The sequence below is a fragment of the Haliotis rufescens genome, unplaced genomic scaffold (genome assembly GCF_023055435.1).
Source record: "Haliotis rufescens isolate VD_foot unplaced genomic scaffold, xgHalRufe1.0.p SCAF_5, whole genome shotgun sequence".
Taxonomy (NCBI): Eukaryota; Metazoa; Mollusca; class Gastropoda; order Lepetellida; family Haliotidae; genus Haliotis; species Haliotis rufescens.
The window spans coordinates 16,024,243-16,051,264 of NW_025964223.1; the positions used below are offsets into that span (position 1 = coordinate 16,024,243).

Genomic DNA, 27,022 nt, shown 5'->3' on the forward strand with positions numbered 1-27,022 from the left:
GGGGTGGGGGTGGGAGGTGTTAAATGGACAGACACTCTGAATTGTGCAGCAAAACCCACTTAATGTAAAGCCATAGTGGGCTACAAGAGCTCCCCATTAACTCTAGTAATGTGAAAGGGCTCGACAAATGAGCTAGATGGAATGTGGATGAAGTGTTAAGTGTGTTATGTCTACTGACGGTCGGTTTAATTTACAGAAAATCCTTTTTTAGTCTTTAAGGAATTCGAAGCGCATTATATTGTATCCAACTGAGTTGTGATAATGAAGTCTGTATCCTTGCCAAACATGTGAGACGTCAATTAGCGTTTGTTTTTTGCACCCTTATTTCTGGTTTTAACATTGATTTGTCCGTAGTCATGAATTTCAGCATTCTGATACGTGGCAAGCTGTTCGTATGTACTGTCAAAGCCGTCAAGTGAAAGTCCAGACGCCTGGTTAACATAGCCACCATCATTGCTGCTGCTCTCCGTAATGGCATGCATCCTCTGACCGTCACCGACCTCATCATATGTGTCATCGAACTTTTGGGTAGGCCCAAGATTTATGCTATCTTGATTCTTCTTTGATCTGGATTTTCTCTTTACTTTCCTGAAATATATAACCAAATATTCATGTATTAAGTGGCGCTTGAGAAAACCCCATTCATATCAGAAAGTAATAAAATAAACTATTACAATTTTGTTATAAGTACACAATATCGAAGGTGATATAGTAATCATAATCAGTTATCAATTCATACATGTAGATGTATTATAATCATGAGGAATGTATACAGTCAGATTGTGAGCGAATTTGGCCTGGAAAAAGCAAAGACATTTTTATTGAGTATGTGAATGTTTGCGGCGGGCAAACAAACCAGTGATGAGCAACGACCTATACCATCGGAGCACGATGACACACTCAGCCAAGTCACAGGCACATATGTACATGCATATGAACAACAATCATTAGGTGCTCAGGACCTATACTTTTTGAACGATACTTGAATATTTATCGGTGTCGTTTTTACCAGCAGTATTCTTTACAATTCGCAGGTTTATCTGAAGCCTGATACATAACTAAATGCTACAAAATCGTTTCCATGAATCATACGTACTCTCCTGAAACATACACTATCATTTAACTAATCTATTATCAGCTTTTACGTCATGGTCATAGTGTTCTACCTCTCAAATGAAGGTTCTTTATACAATTCCGAGGATCTATCATGTAATATCAATTAGATTCAACAGTATCCTGTCACAATATCAGACGAAGCAATGATACATATTTTACAGACGTAGCAGCATACATGATTAAGGGGTAACCAGTAGTTAATTAGGTCATGTCAGCTGCGTGTGCATTCAGTTAACTGTTGTCAAGATCATACCTGCAGACATACACAACACTGATTTGGGAGGATGACAGTATTTCAAAATTTGAATACTCACACGTATACAACAACGGCGACAAAAACTATCACTGCGAACACTATCACGCCAACGACACCACCAACGACAGCTCCAACGTCATATGCTGTAAAACCAAAACGAAGTGTTAAGACATGCTGATGTGGAAGGACTAATCATATTACGTCAACGCCAGAGAACCAGTCTCGATTATCCAACGAAACAGTGAGTGAGTGAGTATGGTTTTACGCCGCTCTTAGGAATATTCCAGGAATATCACGACGGGGGACACCATAAAATGGGCTTCATTCATTGTGCCTATGTCGGGAATCGAACCCGGGTCTTCGGCGTGACGAGCGAACGCTTTAACCACAAGGCTACATGACCGCCACCCAACGAAACAGATTCCATTGGACGAAAATGGCAAAATAGCGGTGAAAACTATCTGAAAATTAGGGATGACACCCTGATGGTAGACGTCGTGTTTACGGATGATGCGGGGAACGTTATTGCACGAAACTGCATTCAGGAACTGAACAGGTTTGGTGGTGGTAGTGGGATGATGTGGGCAGCCACCTTCGACACTGCTAGAATAGACTTTGTGCAAGCTCTGGGGAATGTGACGGCACAACGTTACACGGATGAGATTTTTCGGCCACTCATCCTTCCCATTATGCAACAAGCGAACGTCTTTTTCCAACAAGACAACGCCCGACTTCACACGGCAAGACAGACAACAGCCTTTTTCAGGAATCACAACATCAAGGTCTCCGGATTTGAACCAAATCGAACATTTATGAGATGCACTGGATCAATAACTGCGAGCACGTCAGCAAGCAGAGAACCCCTCACAGTTGGCACAAGCACTGCAGGCAGAATGGGTGAACATTCCTCAGGCCACAGTTCAGGATCTGATCGCTTCCATGTGACGACGATGCCAGTCAGTTTTAGACTCTAATGGTGGTCATACAAGACATTGAGAACAGGCGACCCACGCCTTCAAAATCTACTGTTCCATGTGTGCCGTTTGGAACCTGGCTAAATGACAGTGATGTGTGCCAATTGTGAACAATCGATTACCATCTGATGATTATTTATATGATATATGACACAAACAACTAAAAGTACATTTGCGTTTCTTTTTTGCAGTGCATTTATTGTTTGTGGTGTTTGTATTATGAAAACGGCTTACCCTCAGTCACAGCTACTTCAACGAATAGAGTCTCCATACAGCCAACATTAGTACAAGCAAATACCCATACCCTAAAAAGAAAGACTATTCGAGTCAAAACCCAATTCGACAAAAACAATATATAATGATATACAGCGACAAAACCCTTCCAATATCCAATTGAAAATCTATTCCAGTCGATTGTACGATTCCGACTATATCATGAGCATGTGTTTATGAATCGCTATCAAATAGTATTGATACCAGGTGTTCGCGAAAAGGTGAGCGTATCTTGCCACACCGGTGGCACTCGTCACAAACACACGCAAAGGCAAGTCAATTGTTCACCTAAAAAACACGGGAATATATGGTCAAAACAGATAATTGCATCGGACATCATTTTTGTCACTGCTGCGTCAAATTGGGAAATGTCCTCCACATGTCTCCCATAATTGTTTTTGAAAGCTTTACTGAGGCCTGAATGTTGAACCGTGATCAAACAACTTCTGAGCAAGAGTCGTATCACATTCTTCGAAATCTTGGTTAAAAAACCCATGATCGATTGTATTTCAAAAGTTTTGAAATGTAAACAGAAAAGGCTTGAGCTGCTGGAATATTGCTCGACATGAAGGTAAAATTGAGTATTGGAAAAATTGACTATTCGAAAGTTGAATTCATCCCTCTTGTCATACAGTCTTGTGGGGAGTGGTTTGTCACTCTGAATCCTTATATATATTTTGTGTCGAATTGACTCCCTGTCATCCACATATTATAGAACATCATTAGATTTGCATAAATGCATTTCAACCAAATTACAATGTATCTACACCCAGTGCATCATTGCTCCTATCTGTAGTCAACTTTGCAACTTTGGAGTAACTTGACGTTGTATCTGAGATGACTGGGTAGCAAAGTTTTAGAATGATTTGATATATTGTAGCATTGTGATTGGTAGACTACTTGCCTGTATGAGTTTTCAGTAAGTAAGGGTCCATTGCAAAATCTTGTCTGGTCCGCAATTTCACACGTTTCACCTCCAACTGTATATAGGACTATGTCGTCACCTGCGAATGATTAGTTTTGACATTTTTTCTGTTTCAATTGATGTCTCGATTGTTATTCCTAAAAATGTAAAGAAAGAACTCACGTTCCTTGCCGCTCATCCAGTCATCAGCAGTTGCACGATACAAAGACGTGAAACCACTTCCTCTTGCACTGTGCCAGTTGGGTAATCGATCATAAGAATCACCACGGGCGTCGTGTATCTTGTTTCCTGTTTTATAAGAGAACTAGATGACTGAACATGTCACCTTGTTAACTTGAACATGGGACCATAGAAACGTGGTAATACATTTTACTGTCGACAGATACTTGGTGAGAAGTTTGTATTACGGACAGGTCCTCTTATATTAAATATCACAACCGAACTCTACCTTAAATATGGATTCTAAATTGGTCCATTATAAGCATGAAATCAGAATAACCGCCACTGACTGAAACAACTGATTTGACAGCCGCATCGTTACAGAAGCTATTAGTTACAGCAAAGTTCTTATTTCCATCTTCAACAGGGACAGGTCGGCTGGGAGTCGGTATAATGTATCTGTCGCAAACACATGCACGCACGCACGCACGCACGCGCGTGCATGTACAACGTCGCTATATAAGTGAAACAATCTTTAAGGTGACTTTAAACCCCATTTCGTCTCACTGTGTGTCCTTACTTAGCTTGACAACCAAGTTAAAGCAAAATCCAATTTCCAGCTCATCAAAGAGTTTGATTAACGCTATTTTGGAGCGATTGTAATTGCACGGAAATTGGACTACTTTTTCATAGTGTCAATGAACATAATAATAATGGTGTATCTTTTGTCTTTTCATTCACATATAGAGACATTACCATGTTTTGCATGATCATCATATTCCTTGCAACAATTTGGTCGGACCTGACAGTATTGACTAAACATTATCACTATGTAAAGAATATATCACGGTGTCTAATATGTAAGGAAGAGCCCACAACCCTTTTTATAATGTATCGAGAGATAAGTTACTATATTTATTTCAAAATATAACACTTTTTACCGGAAATACTTTCAAAATGCCTGAGTGACACTATGATGTTCATACAAAGATATGAAGGATCAGTGAGAAAATGCACAATAAATAGAACATGTAGTATTAAATCATCTCGTTTCCTGAAAAAGGTGCCATCTCCAATCGTATCAGCCTCAATCAAAATAATATCAATTGTGTCAGGTCGCCGTTGAGATCAACATGTACTTTATGTGACAAGAATAACTAAATATCCTCGATATATTGTTAAATGGGTTATATCTATCTTAAACGTCAGTGCATCACTTCTTAAGCATAAAAATGACAAAGTACGTGGTATGATAAAGGCCAAATTAACAAAAAATAAATACCCTGAGAATAGATGCGGCTATGTTTGTGCATGCCTCCAAATAGGATTATTACAAGAGAGTGCACATGGGATACAAGAGAGCTACAAACTAAGTCGCAATAACATGATGCTAGATAATGTGTCGACGAAAGAGAATTCGGTTGCCTCGGTCCAGGCATTTAAACCAATAAACGTATTGTGTTTTCAATAGACACTTGCGCGCGATTTTCGTTTCACAGTCTCATTAAATGATAACGCCGCTCTGCATTGTAACATATCTTTTCACTGAAACATTCCTGATAGGGTGTGCCTCAGACGGATCGCGGGGAAGACTAACATCTATTCATTGAAACAGACACCGTTGCAAACCATTTAGGTCAAAACTTAACTTCGAAATCAATCTGGATAAACATAAAAAAAGTTTAAATCTTTGATGTTTGATTTCTGTACAGTGAGTCCATGTTTACCGTCAATTTTCCAGATGAACGAATCACTAGTACGGGTTACTGACTGTGTCCACTGAACACATATCGACGTTTTAACAAAAGACCGTTATATCAAGCTTTCAGCATAAAAGGGGCCCGGACTGACAACAATTCACTGAATATCTGAAACATAAGCATCCATCTTACGTATTTGGCAGTCTCCAACTTTACACACAAGTAGCCCAGACTTGACTATATTGCCATTCACGGCGTTGTGCAGACATTCAGCACATATTTCAAGTGGAATGACGTTTGTTCCCACTGACCCGCCCCCTGGGCGAACTGAGAGGATCGTCTGATCGAACGATGAAACTGCAAACAGAAGAGATTGCTGTCAAATAAACAGAATATGTAAAGGATAAAAGAAAGAAAACCGGGGGAAGGTCAAACTGAGAGGTAAAGTAAAACTGACAAATAGGGATCAAATATGTCAAAATAAATTGAGAAAATATGAAACAGAACAAAATACTGGCTGCTTTATCTCCTCCCTCCCCCATTCAGATTTGGACTCGACCAAAAGCTTTGTCAATTGCGCACGTGACAACAACAGGTGGACAGCAATTTTCATCCATACAAAAAAAATAAGCATGTGTACAAAATCATTCAGATGCGATTGCTCATTTCAGTTTATGATCAATAATAGTTCTTAAGTGTAAAAGAAGAAATATAATTATTACATTTACCGAGTAATAGTTTCTAATATTTGATCATATCACAGATTGTTGGTAGATAAGAAAAAAGAATCATGTCAAGGTTTTAGTCTTGTTAGGGGAATTGTGATATTTTTCAAATTTCTAAGGGTATATGTATTTTTTTTCGAAGATACCGAATTTGGTAAAATATCTTTTATGTAAGATGGATCTAAGTTGTGATATATTTTATACAAAAGCAATAGTTTTCGCTTCCTTCTACGTTCATAAAAAAGGTTCCCAACCAGTTTCGAAATATAATTATGATCGCAGTGTGTATTTAAATATCTTGGCTGGGATTTGGCTCCATTCACAAACACACACTGATTACAATTAGCCATAAGTTTTAAAAGCCATTTTAACAATTGTCCTTTCATACCATGCCTTTCCATCTTGTTGACGAGCCATTTAAGCCACACGCGGTCAAAGGCTTCAGATACGTCGCCAAATACCATACAAACCTTTTCTCTATTGTACATATGTGATGGTATAGTTCAATCAGTTGAACGACAGTGGAGTGGCCCACTTGGAAGCCGGATTGATACTTTTACAACAAGTTGTTCGTTTTAAAGTAATAATACAAGTGTTTAAACGCAATTCTTTCAAATAGTTTCTCAACACAACTTATAAAAGATATCGGCCTGCAGTTCGATACGGTAGTATGGTCACCTAACACTTGCCTTTTTTCCGTTTATCAGGAAACACACTTTGCTCTAATGATGAATTGAACAATAAACATAGTGGTACATTGATGCATTTAACCCTTTTCTTAAATAACTTAAAACTGATTCTATCAGGTCCCGAAGCTTTATTGATAGGTAAGCATTAAATAATATCAGAAATATTTCATTCTTAGTTACAACGTTAGTAAGTTGGGAAATATATATTATGTTTAGAATGGAACATCTATCAAAATCTTATCAAGACAGGATTACTATTAGTTGTATAAGATAAACGTACGTACTGCTAACAACCAAGCAATTGCATTTTCTCAATGAAACAATCAAACTACTTTAACCTCCAGAGTTAACAACCATAGGATAAAATTGGAAATATTTTGGTGTCAAATATTTTGAAGAATATTTTCCTGGCTTACTTTCTACGTTATTATATTGTTTCACTTTACAATATAAAACCAGCCTTTAATCATTGTTGAAGCACATTCTCCTCCCAATTGAAGTTTCTAGTAGATATCTGCCAAATATACTTATGATGTTGTACAATTTCTGTTTTGGTAGTATCATACTACTGAATTTGATAATCTACAATCTTTTTTTAAATGCCATAACTTTTGTCTTTTGTTTTTTTACATACCATAACGTTAAGCCAAGTTAACATATAAACCTGATTCGATTGAAAAGGGCATCTAGCTGAAGTTGTGACACTCCTGTAAATTCTGAAATCATAACGTCGTTTGCAAACAATAATATGTGTAGTTTTCAGGATATAACTGTTTACTATGGAAGCGTATGAGTGTCACAGTCTAAAAGGTATCAGCTACGACTATGAAAGTATCATCTACGTTAATTATGACCGAAACTTTCTACCTTGCCATGTCTTTTTGAGGTATTATCTAAACATTTCAATGTGTCGAAGTTGCTGGAGAATGCTACATGCCACACTACAACCTTAATAAAGAGAGGAGAGCACAACATGTTCCCAAACTACTAAGAAACAAACAACTGTAGGTTATTATTCAAAATTTTAGCGAAATTATATATCAACAATAACAACAACAACAAATCCGGAGTAAACACTCGAATATCTTGACTCTCGTGGTATCTCCATTGCAGAAATTAGGTTTAAGAATAAAAACTTTAATATGAAGCAGTGAGAATCACTCAAACTATAAAGCTATATCAAACAAAATTAATACTCGTCATCATTCTGTAAAGCACTGAAGGTACAATTCTGCAGTTTGTATTTTATTTTAGGGCTGATATTTTGACAAGTTGTAATGATCTCAGTTTGCTATAAAAATACGGAAAAGGACAAATGGAAATAAACAACCAACACACTCCCAAATTAAATTGACAGTTATTAAGTAGTCACCTTTACTTAAAATATAAATGTGTGTATCAACTAGTATCCCTCTAGGGTCCCAACTTCACAAGACAATATCACTGTGTGAGTAACGATACGTAAGATTATAATATCTCATACGGAGATGAATGTATCATCTAGAAGATTAAAGTATCATCTACGTAGATGTAAGCGTCCTCTACGTAGATGTAAGTATCATCTACATGTACGTAGATGAAAGTATTAACTACATACATGATAAAAGAAGTTCGGCTGTAAATATCTCAGCAGAAAAATAAGCAGAAACGCCTCTTTTCGTATGCGGATGATTAAGCAATAACTTCAAGTGTGGTAACACAATATAAAAATCACTAATCATTCGTTCTAAAATCAATTCATGTGGTCCAGCAGACTGTCTTGTTTTGAGTGATTCATAATCAATGCATTATGAGTAAGTGAGTTGGGTTGAACGCCGCTTTAAACAATGATCAAGCCATATCACGGCGTGTCAGCTTGAGGTGGGAGGAAAGCCCGAAGTGATGCAGGTCTTAGACGTTTACCACTTTGGAGAAACCCACGAGCACGGGTATGGTGCTGACAAGGAGCGAACCGGGATTCGAACCCACAATTATAGGTTTCTGGCGTTTCACAACGAATTGCGGCGCATTAGACGACTGGGCCTCTCCCAATGTATTATGACGTTAAGGTTTTTGCGTGTTATGTTATCACAAACATAAATTACTTTATAGAGTCAATACCATAAACAGGCGACGGACGCTTTACAACATCACTGATTTAGTCTTATGTGACTGCATATAGATGATGTGTTGTCAGTACATTTATTCAGGGGGCACGGGTGGTCCAGTCGTCTAAGGCGCCGCGATTTGCTGCGCGTAGTTGCGTCCCTTGGGCACACCAGAAACCTATGATTATGGGTTCGAATCCCGGTTCGCCCCGATTATGTTTCTAGGTTTGTCAACATCATACCCGTGCTCGTGGGTTTCACCGATGTGGTAAACGTCTAAGACCTGCATCACTTCGGGCATCACCTCCCACATTAAGCTGACACGCCGCGATATATCTGTAATACTGTTAAAAGCGGCGTTAAATCCAACTCACTCACTCACTCACTCACATTTATTCAATGTGCAAATAATATCATATTTGCGCATGTTACACATTGTGTTATTACCGTTTAACCAAGTTCAAATATCGAGGTCGCCTTCATGTTAACCAACACATCTGCATGTCTGTCGAGTGGCAAGCAATGTGAATCAAAGCCGTTCTTGCATACAGAACATATTACTTAGAACGTAAACACACAATCTGCTTGTCTCACCAGGAGACATGTCTTAACTTTCTGGGAACGATATCAGCTCCCAGCGTTACCGTAGTGCCAGTCAATCTGTTTACTCATTCAAAAGGACCGCCGTTCAGTACTTGTATGGGATGTGAAGTATGATCCCTGCTGATTTATAATTGTAGTTAAATTACTTTTAATATAACAGCCGAAATAATGAAAATGACAAAATTGCCAATCTAAGTAAAAGTCTTATCACACAAGTATCTCTAGCCACGCTCTAAGACATGCATCTTCTACAGATTGACGAATTACATTGACGATATTTTGTCCTGACACGGAATGATGCTCTTGGGCTTAGCACTCAATTAAAGACTACTGATGTCAACTTGCTGCAATGTTTGAATGTTATGTGCCAGCCTTGTATAAGGCATATATAGTTCCTGAAATCATCACGACTGATATAAAATATCTCACAGCAAAACACCTTCTATTGAATCCTGTTAGCTAAGGGGACAGGAATGGGTGAGTAGCCTAAGGAGCTGCAACTCTCTCGGCATTCAATTCCCAGATTCGGCACCATGGTAATAATAAGTTTGTCATGAAACTCATCAGATCCCGGATGAATAGTAATATAACACGGTGAAATTGAATGAAGATAACACAATAGCTATGATAATTGGTTCGAATTCAAGATGTTCCGAGTACTAGTCATGATATCTCCACAAAAATACAATAAATACACTGTTGTCAAGTGCTGAACTTCTGTCACACCCATATGATATCTAGTGTTGTCACAGTTGAATTTCTCCTAGACTAGTGTTGTCAAAGCTAGATTACGGCAACACTATCTTCAGTGGCATATTAGAAGTGACATCTGTTACATATCGTCATTTGTTGATCGTCGACAAAAGAAAATACATTAAGTCACATGCAGCAGGGCTTTTAAAATATGGACTGTGATTTTCCAAATCTAGACTTAAACTACGGGAGTCCCATCCCACGGTTTGGTGTAATGATGTGTCTGTGGTATTCAATAAGAGGGCCAGAAGGTTCTTCTTGGACTGGGTTATATGCCCTAAAAAGTGACATTAATAGGGATATAGGATGTGGCTTAAGTGGCTTAATATTGTAAGACAATGATGCCGTTTTAAGAAAATGCACAAAGGTTTCGTTATGCTTTGCTCGCAATAAAGTGAAACAAATATGTGTTTATGTTTTAGTTCCAGAAATGGGCTTGGTTTAAGAAAGAATCACTTGTTTATAATTTCCCTTGAAAATATGAACTAAGATGTAACTTAATAAAATATTCTTCGTTTATTGAACAGAAATGTGTGCTTTCAGAGGCCGGTACTGTGAAGGGTTTCAACAAAACGACACCAAAGCATCACGCAATGTAGGGGTATCTTGGAGCGGCCAATGAACACCTCGGTGGCCGAGTGGGTAAGATCAGTGACTTTCTGTGCTGGCGATTAGGTGTCTCACTGAGCGTGTGGTTTCGAATCACGTATGGGACTCAACCCAAAAACGTTTTCGAATAAGAAAGTTCTTTACTAAGAGTATCCCAAATAAAACATTTGTTACGTTTGAACACTTTCTAAATGGCATTGTGTATTCATAGCTATTGGCCATGGGAGCCATGGCCATTTACACTTGTCAGAGGGGTACACAGAAAGTACATGATCTAGACTACAAGTTGTCGGAATCCTCTGTGGCTAAGTGGGTTAGATCGCTGACTTTAAGTGCTGTCGATTGTATAGGTGCCTCACTCGGGGAATGTGGGTTCGAATCCCGGATGGGACTCAAACCAAAAAAGGACTAGAATCTGTACTTTACTAAGAAAGTGTTATCCCAAATATAACATTTGTTACATACCGTTAAAGTCTAAATAATATGTGAACACTATATATAAAAGACATCTTAAACTGTACTCCTAGAAGTAAATACACGGTTACTTTGCAGGACAGACGGGTTTCTAAAATATACTTCGTCGGATTTATGGCATAGGAATCGTTACCGGGTCTTCGGTGTGGATATGCTACCTGTAATGTGCATAATTTTCAAATCATTTGTGCAGTACGTTTGACTTATTCCACAGGGTCATCTTTCAATTTCCATGTTATGAACACAACGAAGCTGTTGTTTCAGCATGGCATATCTCTATTTGTGTGCGTTGTGGTAATCGATGTGTTCATATATGAAAAGAATTTTATCAACTAAAAGGAGACTTCTTGTTCATTTACATCTTAAAACAGGAGATCCACATTTTTCACGGAACAATAAGAAAGTATGACCCTTTCTTAAACCAGCCCAATTTAGGGAACTACAACATTTAAACACATCTTTGTTTTATTCTATAACTAGCAAGGCATAAGCAAACCTTTGTAATGCATATTCTTAAAATGCTGTTATTGTTTTACAATATAAGACCACTGGTATCCATAACATATCCCCATTAATGACAACATTAGAGGTCGAGTGACAATACAACTGCATACTCAGTTAATACATGGTTATTAGTATAACCTACCTGTACAGTGTGTCAACGTTATTTCGAACTTTCAACCTAAACGGTCAATGACTATTTGTCGTGTGTTTCTGTATCGTCAATATCTTATCACGCATTGAAATTGTATAATGCGAGTCGTTGGCTTATCGCATCGATAACTCTATTCATTATATGATAATAAAATCTTTATTATCGTGATCGAGCTCTATGATTGGAAATGCCACATGTCTGTATGCCACAACTCACTCGACTCTTCAGTCATCACCACATCAGATGAGACGTTTCCAGATCCCCCTTTTAGTGTGAAGGCCTGAATGAAGAACTTGTATTCCCAGGCACTTGATAAATTGTTCACGGAATACATGTTATGGCGATAACCTAAAGAAAAGGATCGCCACAATATATTATCATGAGCACGGACAGCATAACAGTTTTTAATGTGTCGAACTGTCATCATTAAATGCATATACAGATTATAAAATATCGTGGAGTATAATAACCAACGCATGTGAATATAAATGATCACCAGGATGGAAGGTGTCAGTTACGTAAGGTTTCATACACAATAACATTCATTTAATCCGTTTTGGTCCAACGTAACGTAAAAGTCATACGAATTTGCTAAGGACCAGTGATGAAATGTTTCACATATGCTTAAACATACGAATATAATAACATATTCATCTGAAGACTTACCGGTTATATTTTTGGTATCAATATAGTTATAGTCGGGTGTGTTTTCAATCTTCTCGTAGACTCTGATGTTGTAGTGAGTACGTCCAGGTCTTGGTTCAGGCGGTGCCCATGTTAACGTTATGGTGTCGGAGGTTTTGTTGTTCGCTGTAAAGGCAGTAGGTTCACTGGCAGCTGGAATACCGAATGAAGAAATACCAGTAGCTATGGGTCCCTTGAAGGAAATAAATGCTGTACTTATAGATGTAGGGCTAGGGTGATCAATTGCAAAAGTTCACCAAAAAAATCATATAGGTTTAAAATGTTCCATAGAATTAGTATACGAGAAACGTGAACGTAAAATGTTCCTGACGGACAAATGACAAATGCTTAATTTGATAAATATACAGTGAAAATTAAGTACAGTAAACTACGGTTTATTACGAACACGCTTATAACGAACTGACGGATATAACGAACTTACTTTTTGGTCCCGACTATTTGCTGTAGTTATGCTGTATATATGCTTATAACGAACTACGGTTATAACGAATTAAACTTAGTAGTCCCTTTGTGTTCGTTATAACCGTACTTTACTGTAGTATGAAATGCGAAAACCAAAACATGTGTCTACTCATATGTGAGCCAAGAAAGGAAGTCTTAACATTTGTAGCAACATCAAGGTTATCCATCGTTGTTGTGAGAAACGTGACAGCTCTAACATGTACAGGACGTTAGGAGAGGATGGCATGTTCATACGCGGACATATCAGGGTTTATTAAAAAGTAACATGAGTAGATAGGATTGTTATTGGGCAGGAAATGAGTTTACCTTCTTCATCGGTTGTTTCCGATAGACTACTTTCTATCCCTCTTCCATCCTTGTTATAAGCTGCTACCTTAACAACGTACGTAGTGTCTGGAAGGAGTCCAGTGATCGTGTAATTCACTACATGCGTGGAATCGTTGATGTCAGATTCAGATAGATGGACGACGGTTGTGTGTCCACAGTTTCCACTCGCCTCCATCGAAGTCTTAAGAAATGTAAAGTAAATGTAAAGGTAAATATTATCAATGTTAAAGTTTATATCTGCATTTCTTCCTTATAGTTACAAATATTTCAATGGATATTTGAACATCATTTCCGACTGTTTTCATTTCGATATATTGATTTTGTTCCTTAGTACCGGGAAAGAAAAATAGAACTTCATTTACTACGTACATTTCTTTTGCATTCCGTACAGTTGAAAACAATCAGCTGTTTACAGGTTCTGTTTGACACCTCCAGGCGGTATTCGAAGAGGTCTCCATTCGTCTTCACTGGCCGCTTCCAAGACACTGATACACTGCGTGATGTAAGCGCCAATGTTTTGAAATAATTCACAGTGCCGGCCTCTGAAAACACACATTTCTGTTCAATAAAGGAATAAGACTTTATTAATTCACATCATAAAACAAGACATTCATATTTTCATTGAAAAATAGAAATTGTGATTCTTTCGTGAACCACTTATCGAAGACCTCTTATGGAACCAAACCGACGGAAGTGGTCGTGATTATTTCATACGCAGACTCTGTCAAAGATTATGTTACAATACGAATGACAGTTTGAAATGTACATCTTGAAGAAATCCGGTTACGTCCATGTAACTTTGAGTGTCCGTGCTCTTTCATTAGTGATAAAAACATCTGGTAATAGACATCTGACATTTTCAAAGGACAAAAAATTGTGAAAGATCAGCCCTAACAATACTCAAATTGACATCGCTCAATATCGGACAGCATAATTATTTCATAATAATTAACAAGATTATACAAACGTACTACCACCAAAGAGTAAGTACACGTAGATTCAATCAAAATCGTTGAAAGGTTTTCATGGGCAGCAAATCTATTTAACGAACCTATTTTCGATCACTCGTAACTCGGGCGCCGTATGTCATACCAGCATTGCTTCGTTGTGCAATCACACAGACCGCTTATTTATACTTCGGGTGTTATGATACGTTGTTAATGGTTTAAATTTAACTTATAAAAACCTTAAAACGAAATGTAATTGGACAATTTTAATACTTTCATACTACTTTGAAAGCTCAAGAAGCGTAGAGTAGGTTATATGTAATACAAGGAAACGATAACTTGTACATGTGAAAGAAGGCAAAATTATTGTGTTTACGGGACGATTATAAATAATATCAAGAATGAGTGAGAGAGAAAATTACGAAAATATGAATAACTTCGATTAAAGTAGTGTGCAATGTATATACAGTTCATGTGCTCAAAACTCTGAACAAATTTGTTTCACTCTGACCAAAAGAAAACATACATCCTCGTCTCAGCTTGTATTCCCACTAAGGTGCCCCTCTTAGACCTTTGGTCACAATATACTTGTATTGCCAGTCCATGAAATACAACATTCTCTTTCATATTGTTTTATAAATGCGACTTTAGAAGTGTATTTTACACCTAGTTATGTACATGCACATTCAAGGACACTCGTTTATTTCCAGGACAGTTTTTCATTTCATCCCATTCTACAAAAAGAAAAGTTTGAAATAGATCATGATTGTAGGTAATGGTGAGTAATGGAATTATTTGTCATAAAAGGAAAAAAGATATTCTTAGTATTGAACTTAAAAAAAATAACTTCCAAAATCTTTAATATAAATGTTTTTTCATTTTTATGTCTTTCCTTTCTTCTTTTGGCCTAAACTAAACTACAGCTTGGAGGGAACATATACAATTTAAAACTGCGAAAAAAGAACCACAAGAATGCATTCACTTTGCTCTTAGACCTGAGACCTCAAGTGATAAATGGGCGGTCGGGTAGCCTAGTGGTTAAAGCGTTGGCTCGTCACGCCGAAGACCCGGGTTCGATTCCCGACATGGGTACAATGTGTGAAGCCCATTTCTGGTGTCCCCCGCCGTGATATTGCTGGAATATTGCTAAAAGCGGCGTAAAACCATACTCACTCACTCACTCAAGTTTATAAATGGGTCTCATTCACTCGTCGGTCGCCGTGGAAATCTTCCAATCTGTGTTGTACTGGTCTACTTTCTAGTTCAGTCAAAGAGAGAATATATTCATTTGGAAACTGAAATCACGTGTATCCATTATACGACCACAACATTAGATCAGTTGTTTGACGTGACGTCATCCACGTCACAACACGCGTTGTCGAATAACGCGCACCTGTCCAGACGACAAATTCACAGCGGCGGGAAATAACCGACCGTCTATTGGCATACACAAATTATGTTTGTGTCGCGTTTATCGAAACGGATGCCAAACTACCACATGTGAAACCGACATTGACACAATGTGTTTACAATATGGCGTCGACTAACGTTAGATGTCGTGGCCACACTTTTGAAATCTCCTTTTGAGACAAAATGTAAACGGTTAGGGCAATTCCTTCACATGGTCAGGTAGTTTGAGCAATAACACATGACACTGAAAAAAGCAGCACTTATTTGTCGAAACGGACGTACATGTAGGACAACTGGTAGACAAGAAATCGCGGCACTGCTATGACGCGAACGTGCCCTCTCGGTCACAGGGCTTGTCCATTCAATGTTTACGTTTGGATCATGATCTTCCTGCCCATAAATATACACTATACCACCTAAATATTAACGATCATAGCTATCTTTCCATATCTTAGATGTGTATATTTACTGTAAATCATCATTATAAACAGAAAGAAAATCTGCACTGACGTTTCGTTTCTAGCACCGTGCTAAATCGCCATGACACACAGTCGATATAAATATGCAATACTTGAACAAACACTTCCGTTGCGGACTAAACGTTAGTAGTCTTACGCCAATATCTGTGCAGTGGTGAACAGTATATCTTTCTTGCCAGTCTGATAGATTTCTTGTTCGAATTGGCTGTTTGATATTATAATAGTTATGTGTATGTGACATTGGTGCATAGTAAAAAAACGCATGAAGCTACACTTTCTTCCTCAGTGAAGCTGATTTGTTACAATAAAACACAAATTCTATCAATAAATATTAGATCTATTTTAGATGCTGGAGTTATTATGTAATTAAAAGCGACAGTACTATTGCTAAAAGCAGGTTCGATTCCCCGATTCCGACTATAACATGAACTATCAAATAGTGATGATACCAGGTGTTCGCGAAATAATGTTTACAGTTTGAGTAATGTGTTAAATACAATCATTAAAAATGATATATGAAGAATCAACCTTCTTCGACTTAGGGAGTCAAGAACAACATGAGTGCGAACAAATCATAGATTAAATGAAGGTTTTTCATTTATGAAACCGTTTTGAAATGGTTGTGAAATGAACAGGATTGATTCACAAAGTGAAAATGTCAATAATGCGTATGGCCTCCACTACGTAGGATGCATTATGTACAGCGTCTTCTCATCGACCTAACAAGCCTCCTTAGAGAGTTACCTCAGGGACGGCTTGCCACTCTGCTTCGAGAAACTGAATGAACTGTTGATGATTTACAGGATGTGGATGATTAACACGAAACCTTTAACCAAGGACGTCCCAAAGATGCTCTATTGGTGCCAGATCCGGAAAGTAAGCTTGCCACTGCATCCTTGGTTTTGTGTATCAACACGAGCTCAGTCATCTTGGAGTTTAGCACCAGGTCTAATAACATTCAAAGCAGTAACGACAAGTGGCCGAAGAATTTCGCGTCTGAACAGTAATGTTAGATTTCCATAAACGTGTTACAGAGGAGTTCAGTGATGAAGTCTGAAGCCATCCTATACCATAACCGACCCAACACCAAATCGGTCCCCTTTTCGTATGGTTACATCTTTGAAGCATTCCCCTCAACGTCTGAAGACTCCAATCAAACAATCGTTGAACTGGCGCCTGATGTGTAATATGTCAGTAAACAACACCTGTGACCATTGCTGCCAACTCGAACTATTAGAAACCATGCACAACGCAAAGCGAGCAGCTCTATGGTCTTACAGAAGGGGTAGTCTGAATTGATCCTGACAGTACGGGGACGATCTGTGAACAGACATACACATGCGTAGGTGCCTGTAACTGGAGAGTCAGTGCACGTAGACGAAGAGATGTCAGGATAATTTAACAGTAATCTCCCTTGGTTGTTATCCTTGGTCTGCCTGAAGGTGGTCGATCTTGAACTTCACCCGTCCTCTCTACCCGTTGGAGTCGTCTTGCAACTTTTCTAATGGCTATTCCAACCTGCAGTCACCCAATCGCACGACCTCTGTCGTACTTTGTTGCCACGAAACACAATAAAAGGCAGATCTCCCTACATTCTAGATAGTAGTTGGTTTCAAAAGTTCGACGTTCAAATACCTTTTTTATACGTAATGTCTCTCTATAATAAATTTATTTCGTTTCACATGCCCTTTGAGAAAGCACATGTAGATATTTCGCCTTTTTGAGGTTCCGAAAGCACCTGCATCTACATGCTGCAATTATCGCGATAGTGTTAAAAGTTGGAGAACATGAAATCCTGCTTCAAACGGACCACGATTAAACGTAGTTGTGGGTACGTGAAATTCGAATGCATACTGTCATTTCATAATGATATATAAAAGCGACAAGAACCATTTCCATATTCATAAGAAATCTCTGTCAAAAGCCCTGTAGGATTCAGACTGTATCATGTGCATGTGTTTATGAATCACGATCAAATGGTGATTATACCAGGTGTTGTCATCTCAAAGACAAATGTCCCTGTGGCTGTGTGTGGTTAGTTCCTCAGTTATTGGTGTTGACGTTTATCAGGTCATATAACACCTCAGCAAAAAACAGTTGTTTTGTCAGACAAATTGTGTTAATGTGTAGTTAGTTCTACATTATGCAATACTTTATGCACGATCTCAATACTGCATACACCGACATGAACATATCGACTGCTAGGCCATACAGTATTACTTCTCTCACATGTGTGATAGACAAACAAAACAGTATTATGAGCAAAACGATAAGTTCATGCGAGGCACAATCATTCTCTCATTTTTGTAAATGACATTGAGAAACTTAAGAGCAGCTATGATTGTGCATACCTGAAGTGTGAATCTCTCAGAAACATCATAATTGTTTCCATAGAGGCAGTAATGCGCGCTTCTTTTCAGACCTTATCTACACAATTGACGATTGCCATTTTTGATGCCATAGATTTTTACCATTAACAAAAAAAATTCAGATTTTGTCTGAGTAACATTGTAACATGAGTTGTTCTTGTGAACGCGTGTCCTTACAAACTGTTTGTACTATTGGCCACATAATAGTGACATTGTTATTGCTGTTGATTCTCATCAATTTTCTACGTTAGGGTATTTCTGTGGTTAACATGACATCTAGTCAACAAAAGTTAAAACCTACCTTTGGAGGATTAACGAGTTCAGTTAACCATTTCAATGTTCATTTCTTAACAGTAACACTCAGAGTGTCATCATGAACTAAAATATTGGCGTTTATCTTGAGCATTACCCGAAGACGATACTACATCATATAACTGCAAACAACAATCTCCAAGTACTTGATCAATGCCACGTTCCTCATGTTTGCAAATTTTCCAAAGGTCACACACCCATGCTTTTTTCTTGCTGACGCGTCACAACGAAACAATTTGCTCATTTGAGTGAAGTTTTTTGTGGATATACTTCCATGACATAACGTAATGTCCGTAGCAAAGGGACCCGTAAAGATTCCGTGGTAGAATAGGTCTTCAGCAACCCATGCTTGCTGTAAAAGGTGACTCTGCTTGTCGGAAAAGGCGGGTGGTCAGGCTCGCTGACTTGGTTGATGCATGTAATCGATCCCAATTGCGTGGATCGATGCTCATGATATTAATCAATGGATTGTCTGGTCCAGACTCGATTATTTACAGACCGCCGTCATATAGCTGGAATATTGCTGAGTGTGGCGTTAAACAACAAACCAACCAACCAACCAACCGTAGCAAAGGATTTCCCTATTACGCAATTCCTTCTCTGTAAGGCTGAGGACCGAGGGTGAGGACAAGCATCCCTCGTTACCAGTGACTATTCTTTGAGAGGAAATATCTCTCGCAACCCCCTACCTTATTGCAGCGCGTGAGATGCAAATGTTAGTTTTGTTTGTTTGTTTGTTTGTTGTTTAACGCCGCACTCAGCAATATTCCAGCTATATGACGGCAGTCTCTAAAATATTCGAGTCTGGACCAGACAATTCAGTGATTGACATCATGAACATCGATCTACGTAATTCGGATCTGAACTTTCACTTTACTACTTGCCTCATAGCAAAAAAAATACGAATAAAATGTCTGTCTGTCTGTCTATCTGGGGTAGAGTTTATACAGTTGGATAGATTGGAGTGTAGTTACAGGGGAGTGGAGAAGCCTGTTATGTCCATAAAGCAGATGAAATCAGGTAAAGGTCCTGGTGTAGATAATGCCAATGGTATCAGAGTGTTGGGATTATTTCTATGGTGTCAGAGTGTTGGGATTATTTCTATGGTGTCAGAGTGTTGGGATTATTTCTACGTAGTCTTTCCTACAAGTATGTACGGGATACTTAGGAGTTTTATCAAAATGATAATTTTGTTTATAAACTGCCAGGCCAAAGAAAGTATACATCCACAATGAATGGTGACTAAAGAAAGCGACAAAACCCTTTCCATATCCAATAGAAATCTCTGCATAAAGCCGAGTCGATTGTACGATTTCGACTATAACATGAACATGTGTTTATGAAGCTCTATCAAATAGTAATCATACCAGGTGTAACAAAGAAAGAATATTGATCGATGGTGATGTATCTGATTCGGGTATCATAGGCGATATTACATGCATCATATCAACGAGTCACAACAGGTGACGTACACATATTATCTAAAGATATAATAAGCAGAGTGTCACGCGGTCTTATGATAATTTTGTCACTTTGAATCTTTATGCATAGACGCTAATATGAAACTTTCGAGGCGGTCTCACTGGTCCCAATCTTCTAAGGCACAATGTGCTGTGCAGTGTTGCGTCTCTTTTGCATACCACAATAATAATATAATATATCATGTAACTTCAAAAAGGTTAACACAGGGTATTCCGAACGACAGTTACGGACTAGGAGACTGATTCGGTCAAAATCATATTTCTATTTCTCGTTTCAATGGTATAATTAATATATCTTTCAAAGCGTAGGCTGGAATGGACGTCACCAGTATGAAACTAGTTCCGTAAAGCTCCGAGAAAACTGCTTTCTGATTGGTTATAAATGTCCTTTTTTTTGCTATAATTCATTTTATTGGGCAGTCAAAGATCGCGTAGCGGTAACGAGCATTAAGATCTCATTTAAATGAGATTGGTACTTAGTTATAGACTGAGGTATAATAAATATAATATTGCATTCAGAGATCAAAAGAGTTTGTTTTCTTTCACTACAATCATATCATTCTGCGTATAGTCTTTTTGAAGTAATTCGTTTGCCCTCTCTATTCATTACTGCGTTGAAATACTGTATATGAAGAATCGTTATTGCATGACCATTTCTTTTGTAAATCATCATTTTAAAATTTAGATCACACAAACAGTAGTTTGAACAAGAAACCACCAAATTATGAGAAGTATACTTTTAAAAATGATAATGAAAATATACATCTAGTTGTAATTGGTCTAATTTTAGTTACCTTAAATCCTAAATGTTAAACTCAGCAATAAACCGGTAATAAACAGTTCATAATAGATCTAAATACAGTCGAACCTCCTGGTGTCAAACATGGATGTGTCAAATTTCCGGTTGTCTTGAACTCACCTCCCAGTTCCTGCGAATTCCTTCTATCGCGTTTATAAGTTATACTCCGATCTGTCGAACGGGATGTGTCGAAATCCCGGTTGTCTCGAACTCATTTGGGAGTCCCAAGTATCAAGAATAACATTCGACTGTATATGTTTTTAACTCCCATACTACCAGCTCAGCAGAGTCACGGGGGTGTGATTCTTGCATACCATAGAGAGAAATGTTCCCTCTTTGTTTAAATACAGTTTGTGAATAAAGCACAAACTCCAAGATACGAACCACATCAGTCGAGCCAAGCCATCCATCAAACGCGATCAGGGAGTGCTTGGGACATTAAGTTCACTGTATAAACACTCATCAACAGTATAAACTTCCAGTCAATTCAATCAGCTCTTCGTTTAATCTATCAAATTAACATATTTATAACACATTAATGATTCCCTTGTACAATTTTAGCACCCTAACAATCTTCTTCCCCTTTTAATAGCATTTAATTTTGTCACAAATATATATCATGGTCTCCTACACTATCAACACCTGAAGAAGGAACAAGAATTTGCCGTGGAACAATAGAGAAGGTGGTATCCGTGATTTTCCTTGTGATACATGACACTCACAGGTCCACCATCTAAGTACATGTAATATTATTAGCATGCAATAAGGTCAAAGTGAACGTATTATTAGATTTCAGCCCTTCCCCAACCTCACCAACTGTGGCGACCAAATGGAATTTCAGGAAAGGAAAGCTTAATAAAAATACAAATTCCCTAGGAATAGTTGTTCAAAATAAACCAATCGGGAGATTATATCTTTAATGAGTTGTTAAATAAATAAATAAAGAATAATGTTTTACAAAAACATGTTTGCCTATATTTCATGAGAGTTATGGTTCACATACTCTGTGCGTATCAAGATACTATTCATACAGACAAGCCTAATCGTATTACTTATATGTGAACATTTATTCCACGCCTAAATTTGTGAGCGCTTCCAACCAGAGAATTATTCGACTACATTATCCCATAAGATATTGATGTTTGGTTATATATATTATTGCGGTTTGACGTTATAACTGAGGGTTGGTACGATGTATGGATGGGCCTTCCTCCAATATAAGATTGGTGGTCTAGCATTTGTTGTTGTTGGTTTATGGCCCGTGGTTTAAGCAGTGTTTGATGCCCTTGATGAACAAAATATATGTGTGACTTATGTACAAATAGTTACAGGCATTACGTTTGTTATTGTTGCCATTATTTCCACTTGAGTTGGCTGGTAATGTTTCCGCTCTCTCGGACACTTGTATTCAACTAGATAAAAAGATAAATGCCCTTAAAATATATTGCAATGAAACAGGTATGACGTAAATCTGACCGAGACTAACAACCCAAACTTGTTCCATGATATGGTCGGAATACAATGATCTCTGCATTTAACATCGATGTATTATGATTATTTATTTAAAGCGTGTTTTGTCGCTTTTATACATATGATGGCATATTTGCAATCGACGCTTTGTTCTTGCCCCGGTGAAAATTGCTTATGCTACATCAAAACGACAGAGAATAACCAGTCTTGATTATCCGACCAAACATATTCCAAATAGCGTAAAAGGGAAACTAGCGGTAAAAAGCAAAATCAACTCGAGCACTCATTAAATTACATTATTGTAAGCCATAGCCGAATGACATTAATATCTTTTATCTTATCTGCAAATGTTTTCCTTCTTCAAAGAAACGGCGACTATGCTTGTCGTAAGAGGCGACTAACGGGATCAGGTGGTCAGGCTCGCTGACTTGGTTGAAGCATGTCATCGATCCCAATTGCATGGATCGATGCTCATGATATTAATCACTGGATTGTCTTGTCCAGACTCGATTATTTACACACCACCATCATACAGCTGGAATATTGCTGAGTGCGGCGTAAAACAACCAACCAACCAATCGTCAAAGAAACAAGAGCCAAATTACATATTTCGGCATATATAAGGCAACATTCCCACTACATGCACCTACATTTGGTCCATTAGTGCACACATCTGTTAGCTGAGGGTGTGGTATATAACTAATAATTGCCTTACTGTCTCAGTTTTCTTTTCTTTGACATTCAATGCAATTCCTACAGAATTACGCTTGTGATTCAATATGTATGTTTATGCAGTGTGTTGTGAGGTAGGTAATGTCCTGCTGTTTGGAGAAAACCTTCTACCCCTCTTCCTGTCTCCTTGCCATGGTTTTAATGTTTTGATTCAAAAGGTGTATTGGCCAATACACATATTCCAGGCACTTGGAACTATTCTCAGTTTGCAATCTTTAACTCTTTTACGTAAATGTGTTGACCATTTCAGACTCGAAAATGAAACTTATACTGTTAAGAAACCATTTACGTTTCAACCTTTGAACTTTTTATTGTTAACCCACTGTCATCACCGCTCTGCCACCGGATAGGATGAGAGAGCATTATTAGACAATTGGTGTTTTGAAGACATTTCGTTTTAAAGGTCGTTTGAAAGGCTGATTCAGTTACCTTTGTCATCTATGATACGTGAACAATCCATGTAATAGAAACGGAAAAAAGACGTTTACTTGCCTGGAGTTGGATATAGGTCAGTTACACCCAATCGGCCAATACGCTTACAGTTTCATTCGTGAAACCCAAGAAGCGTCAGCACTGTAGGTATATTAGCCGAATCACCTCGAAAAACGATACATGTCTGTAACAATTCGTGCCGTTTCCTTTTTCTAAAACGTCCGTTCCCTGTTGTTTCATCTTCTCCGGATCACAAGTCTGTTTCTATGTCATACATATGGGTGCCTTTACAAGTATTCTCACATCTTGTGTGTTTAGCAGTTTATTTCGTACACTTGGTACAAGTCCAATCGTACAATGGGCAATTTGCGGGAAAATGAAATAACTACAGCATTAACAGGTGTAGTCGAGCTATAGAAAAGCTACTTACGTGAAGCCCTAACTCGAATAGTCCGAGCGTAAGGAGTACTCTGTTGTTGATTACTGTGTGTTGTTATCGTCAAATTGTACTGGAAGTTAGGCACAACTCCATTGAAAGTCTTATTTGTCGCAGGTGGAGTTACGAACGTTGTCTGCAGATAGTTCACATCAGTTATCCCCTGTAGTTGGACCCGGTAGTACTGGACATCACCGTCAGCCTTCAGGAAGTCTATGATGATGTTCGGGGCTGTGAGGTTGGTCTTGTCGCCGAGCTCATCCACGGTATCAGGTGCTGATGACAACCAACAAAAACACATCGATTACAAAACTTTTACATGTACATGCCACTTTATACTAATGTATGGTACAAACAACTGTCATTTTCAGGCAGTCATGTTTCATCTATCCACACGATATCTTCAATATTGTTCTGTCACGACGTAGTTTGTATTCCATTATTCTCAGAGGACACACAGAAGATAGTCTGCCTTATTAGTTTGCTCATACACATGTACTAACCACAAATGGTATATGCTAGCTGAAAGGCATCCACCCCCTTGCAAAGCTACATTGTGTTATTTCTTAACACAAACACTGGTACGCTATATAGTTGATTTTGAGACATCTATCAATCTGTCAGTTCTGTGCTGTCATAGACTAGATTTTAAATTTGGGTTTGCAGTTAGAACTGTACTTAGATAGCTGGTGAATGAAATGAAGAAATGCACTACCACCGCGGCGACACACACTAAGACTTAGTGTAATACGCTGTAGGTATATCGCAGTAGGATCCAGCATATGCAGGCTGATGAACGAATATTTCAGTGGACCTTCAACATTTCTAGATCTGTTAGTGGAATTTTGGAGTCGGTGTGATGAACAAGGACATGATCTTACAGATAGACAACTTCTTTACTGTAATTCCGTTTCGGTGTAGACTCTCACATCTTTATCAAACACGTGAAAGAAGTTGTTTATCCATCATAACGTGCCCTCGTTGACCTGCAACATTTCTTCTCCTCCCTGATCTACGTACTTGTTACTTTGGGTTGCGCAAAACGAGCGGTTGTCTCCTCATCTCGTCCCTGCAGGTAGGTGATCTTTGTCTTCACAGACACATAGTACTGTCTCCCTGGCGTCAGGCCTGTGATGGGCGTGGTCCTTGTGACGTTCCCTACAGGGATCTGATTGATGTCACCAGGTGTGACGGTCACCTCGTAGCCGGTAACAACAGCGTTTGAGGGCGATTCCCAGCTTGCAGTCATTGTGGTTGTGCTGTCCACGCTGACTCCGACAGATGTGGGACTGAGATCGTCGACTGAAATAACAAAACAATGACTGACAAATTTGACAAAAAATATCATTCATGCACTGTACATGTAAAGCAATATTTTCTGTACAGTTATGGTGTTATTCGCAGTCATATAAATAGGGAATCATTCATTGATTGACACAAGAGATACACAGATGGTAATTAATTAAGGAGGAAAGTAGTAACATTTACATTATCCCTTCAATGGGCATTTCAAGAACAGATTGAAAGTTCGTAATCATTTATGAATTATCGTTTGATACTTTATTAAATCACATAAATACTTGGCCATCAGTGATTCTTATTATGCTAATATCGTAAAAGTATAAATGAATAAACTAAATTTTTTAACAGAAAATAAATGTAGGTACATATTTGACTTCAATTTCATGAACACGAATTTTTTGCCCGATGTAATAGATGGTATAAGAATGGTATTTTCCTCCCAACAGGTTTACGTATTCAGTCTAAAGTTAGAAACATACAGTCTGTTTGTGCGATCCACGTTCTTATAACTCTTTAGACAATTAATTCGGGTGCAGCTCTATTTCTGAAATGAATGACTTTGGCGAACTCAGTGTAATTATTACTAACTGAGTCGCAAAACGATTTTGAAAAAAATTATGGACCGTATTCAATACTTCCTCTGAAGGCATGGAATTATGAGTAATTAGACACATTTTGAGGGATATTATATATACTTAAAGCAAAGACCATATCTATGAAGAAACAGTTGTAAGTAATACATTAACACGTCACTGGCCGTCATGTACATTTACACGCATTTTTATCTGGTTCAAATTTTGATGTAAACATAACAAAATATTAATTGTTTTCAGTAAACTGTTTGCAACATCTCAACCAGCACCCTAAGTACTTTTGAAACCACATTTAAGGTGCTATTTTGCAATCTCTTTTCTGTTGCTTAAACAAACCCATCCTCAACCGAGGTGAAGTCCAACGTGTCTTAATTGGACATCCCTTAATGTCAAAAGCCCAATAAATAGCAAAACTTAGTTTTATAATGATTTTTCCACTTACTAGAGACACAGCCGGTTTTCCAGTAGAATCTGTAATTACAGCGACATTTACCGCCATAACAGCTTGTGTTGGTATCAATACACGTGTCAGACGCTGATTGGCATTTTTTGTTGTAGCCTACCTCTGAAATAGAAGATTCAGCCATTTTGAAATACAATGATTCTTGAACTAATGCTATAATCTTCCTATTTACGATTTCTGGATGTCATTATGTTGGACCAAAAAAGGCTAAGTATTTACATAGATTTGGCTGAAAATGGCTGGTTTGTGGCCTAACTGAAAATCAGATTCCAAATTGTGGTGTAAGAAATGGTGGAAGCAAGGAC

The 27,022-nt window shown here is 38.1% G+C and overlaps 1 protein-coding gene across 1 annotated transcript; it reads right to left on the minus strand.

Annotated features, from left to right (window-relative positions):
• Positions 1-50: 50 nt before the first annotated feature.
• Positions 51-26,594, minus strand: LOC124128422 (fibronectin-like). Its single transcript, XM_048383868.1, has 13 exons — positions 26,591-26,594; positions 25,380-25,661; positions 24,354-24,635; positions 13,862-14,034; positions 13,472-13,673; positions 12,665-12,835; positions 12,215-12,346; positions 5,596-5,760; positions 3,707-3,832; positions 3,524-3,623; positions 2,241-2,254; positions 1,431-1,515; positions 51-588 (listed from the first exon to the last, which is right to left on the minus strand). Exons 1-13 carry the CDS (start codon positions 26,592-26,594, stop codon positions 300-302), a joined length of 2,025 nt encoding a protein of 674 aa, XP_048239825.1. The 3' UTR covers positions 51-299.
• Between the last annotated feature and the right edge of the window lie 428 nt (positions 26,595-27,022).

Coding starts and splice junctions, on each gene's coding strand:
- LOC124128422 (XM_048383868.1), bottom strand. Junction 24,636..25,379: donor TGCGCAACCCAAAGTAACAA/GTACGTAGATCA, acceptor GGTTGTCATCAG/CACCTGATACCGTGGATGAG. Junction 5,761..12,214: donor GGTGATGACTGAAGAGTCGA/GTGAGTTGTGGC, acceptor TTCTGTTTGCAG/TTTCATCGTTCGATCAGACG.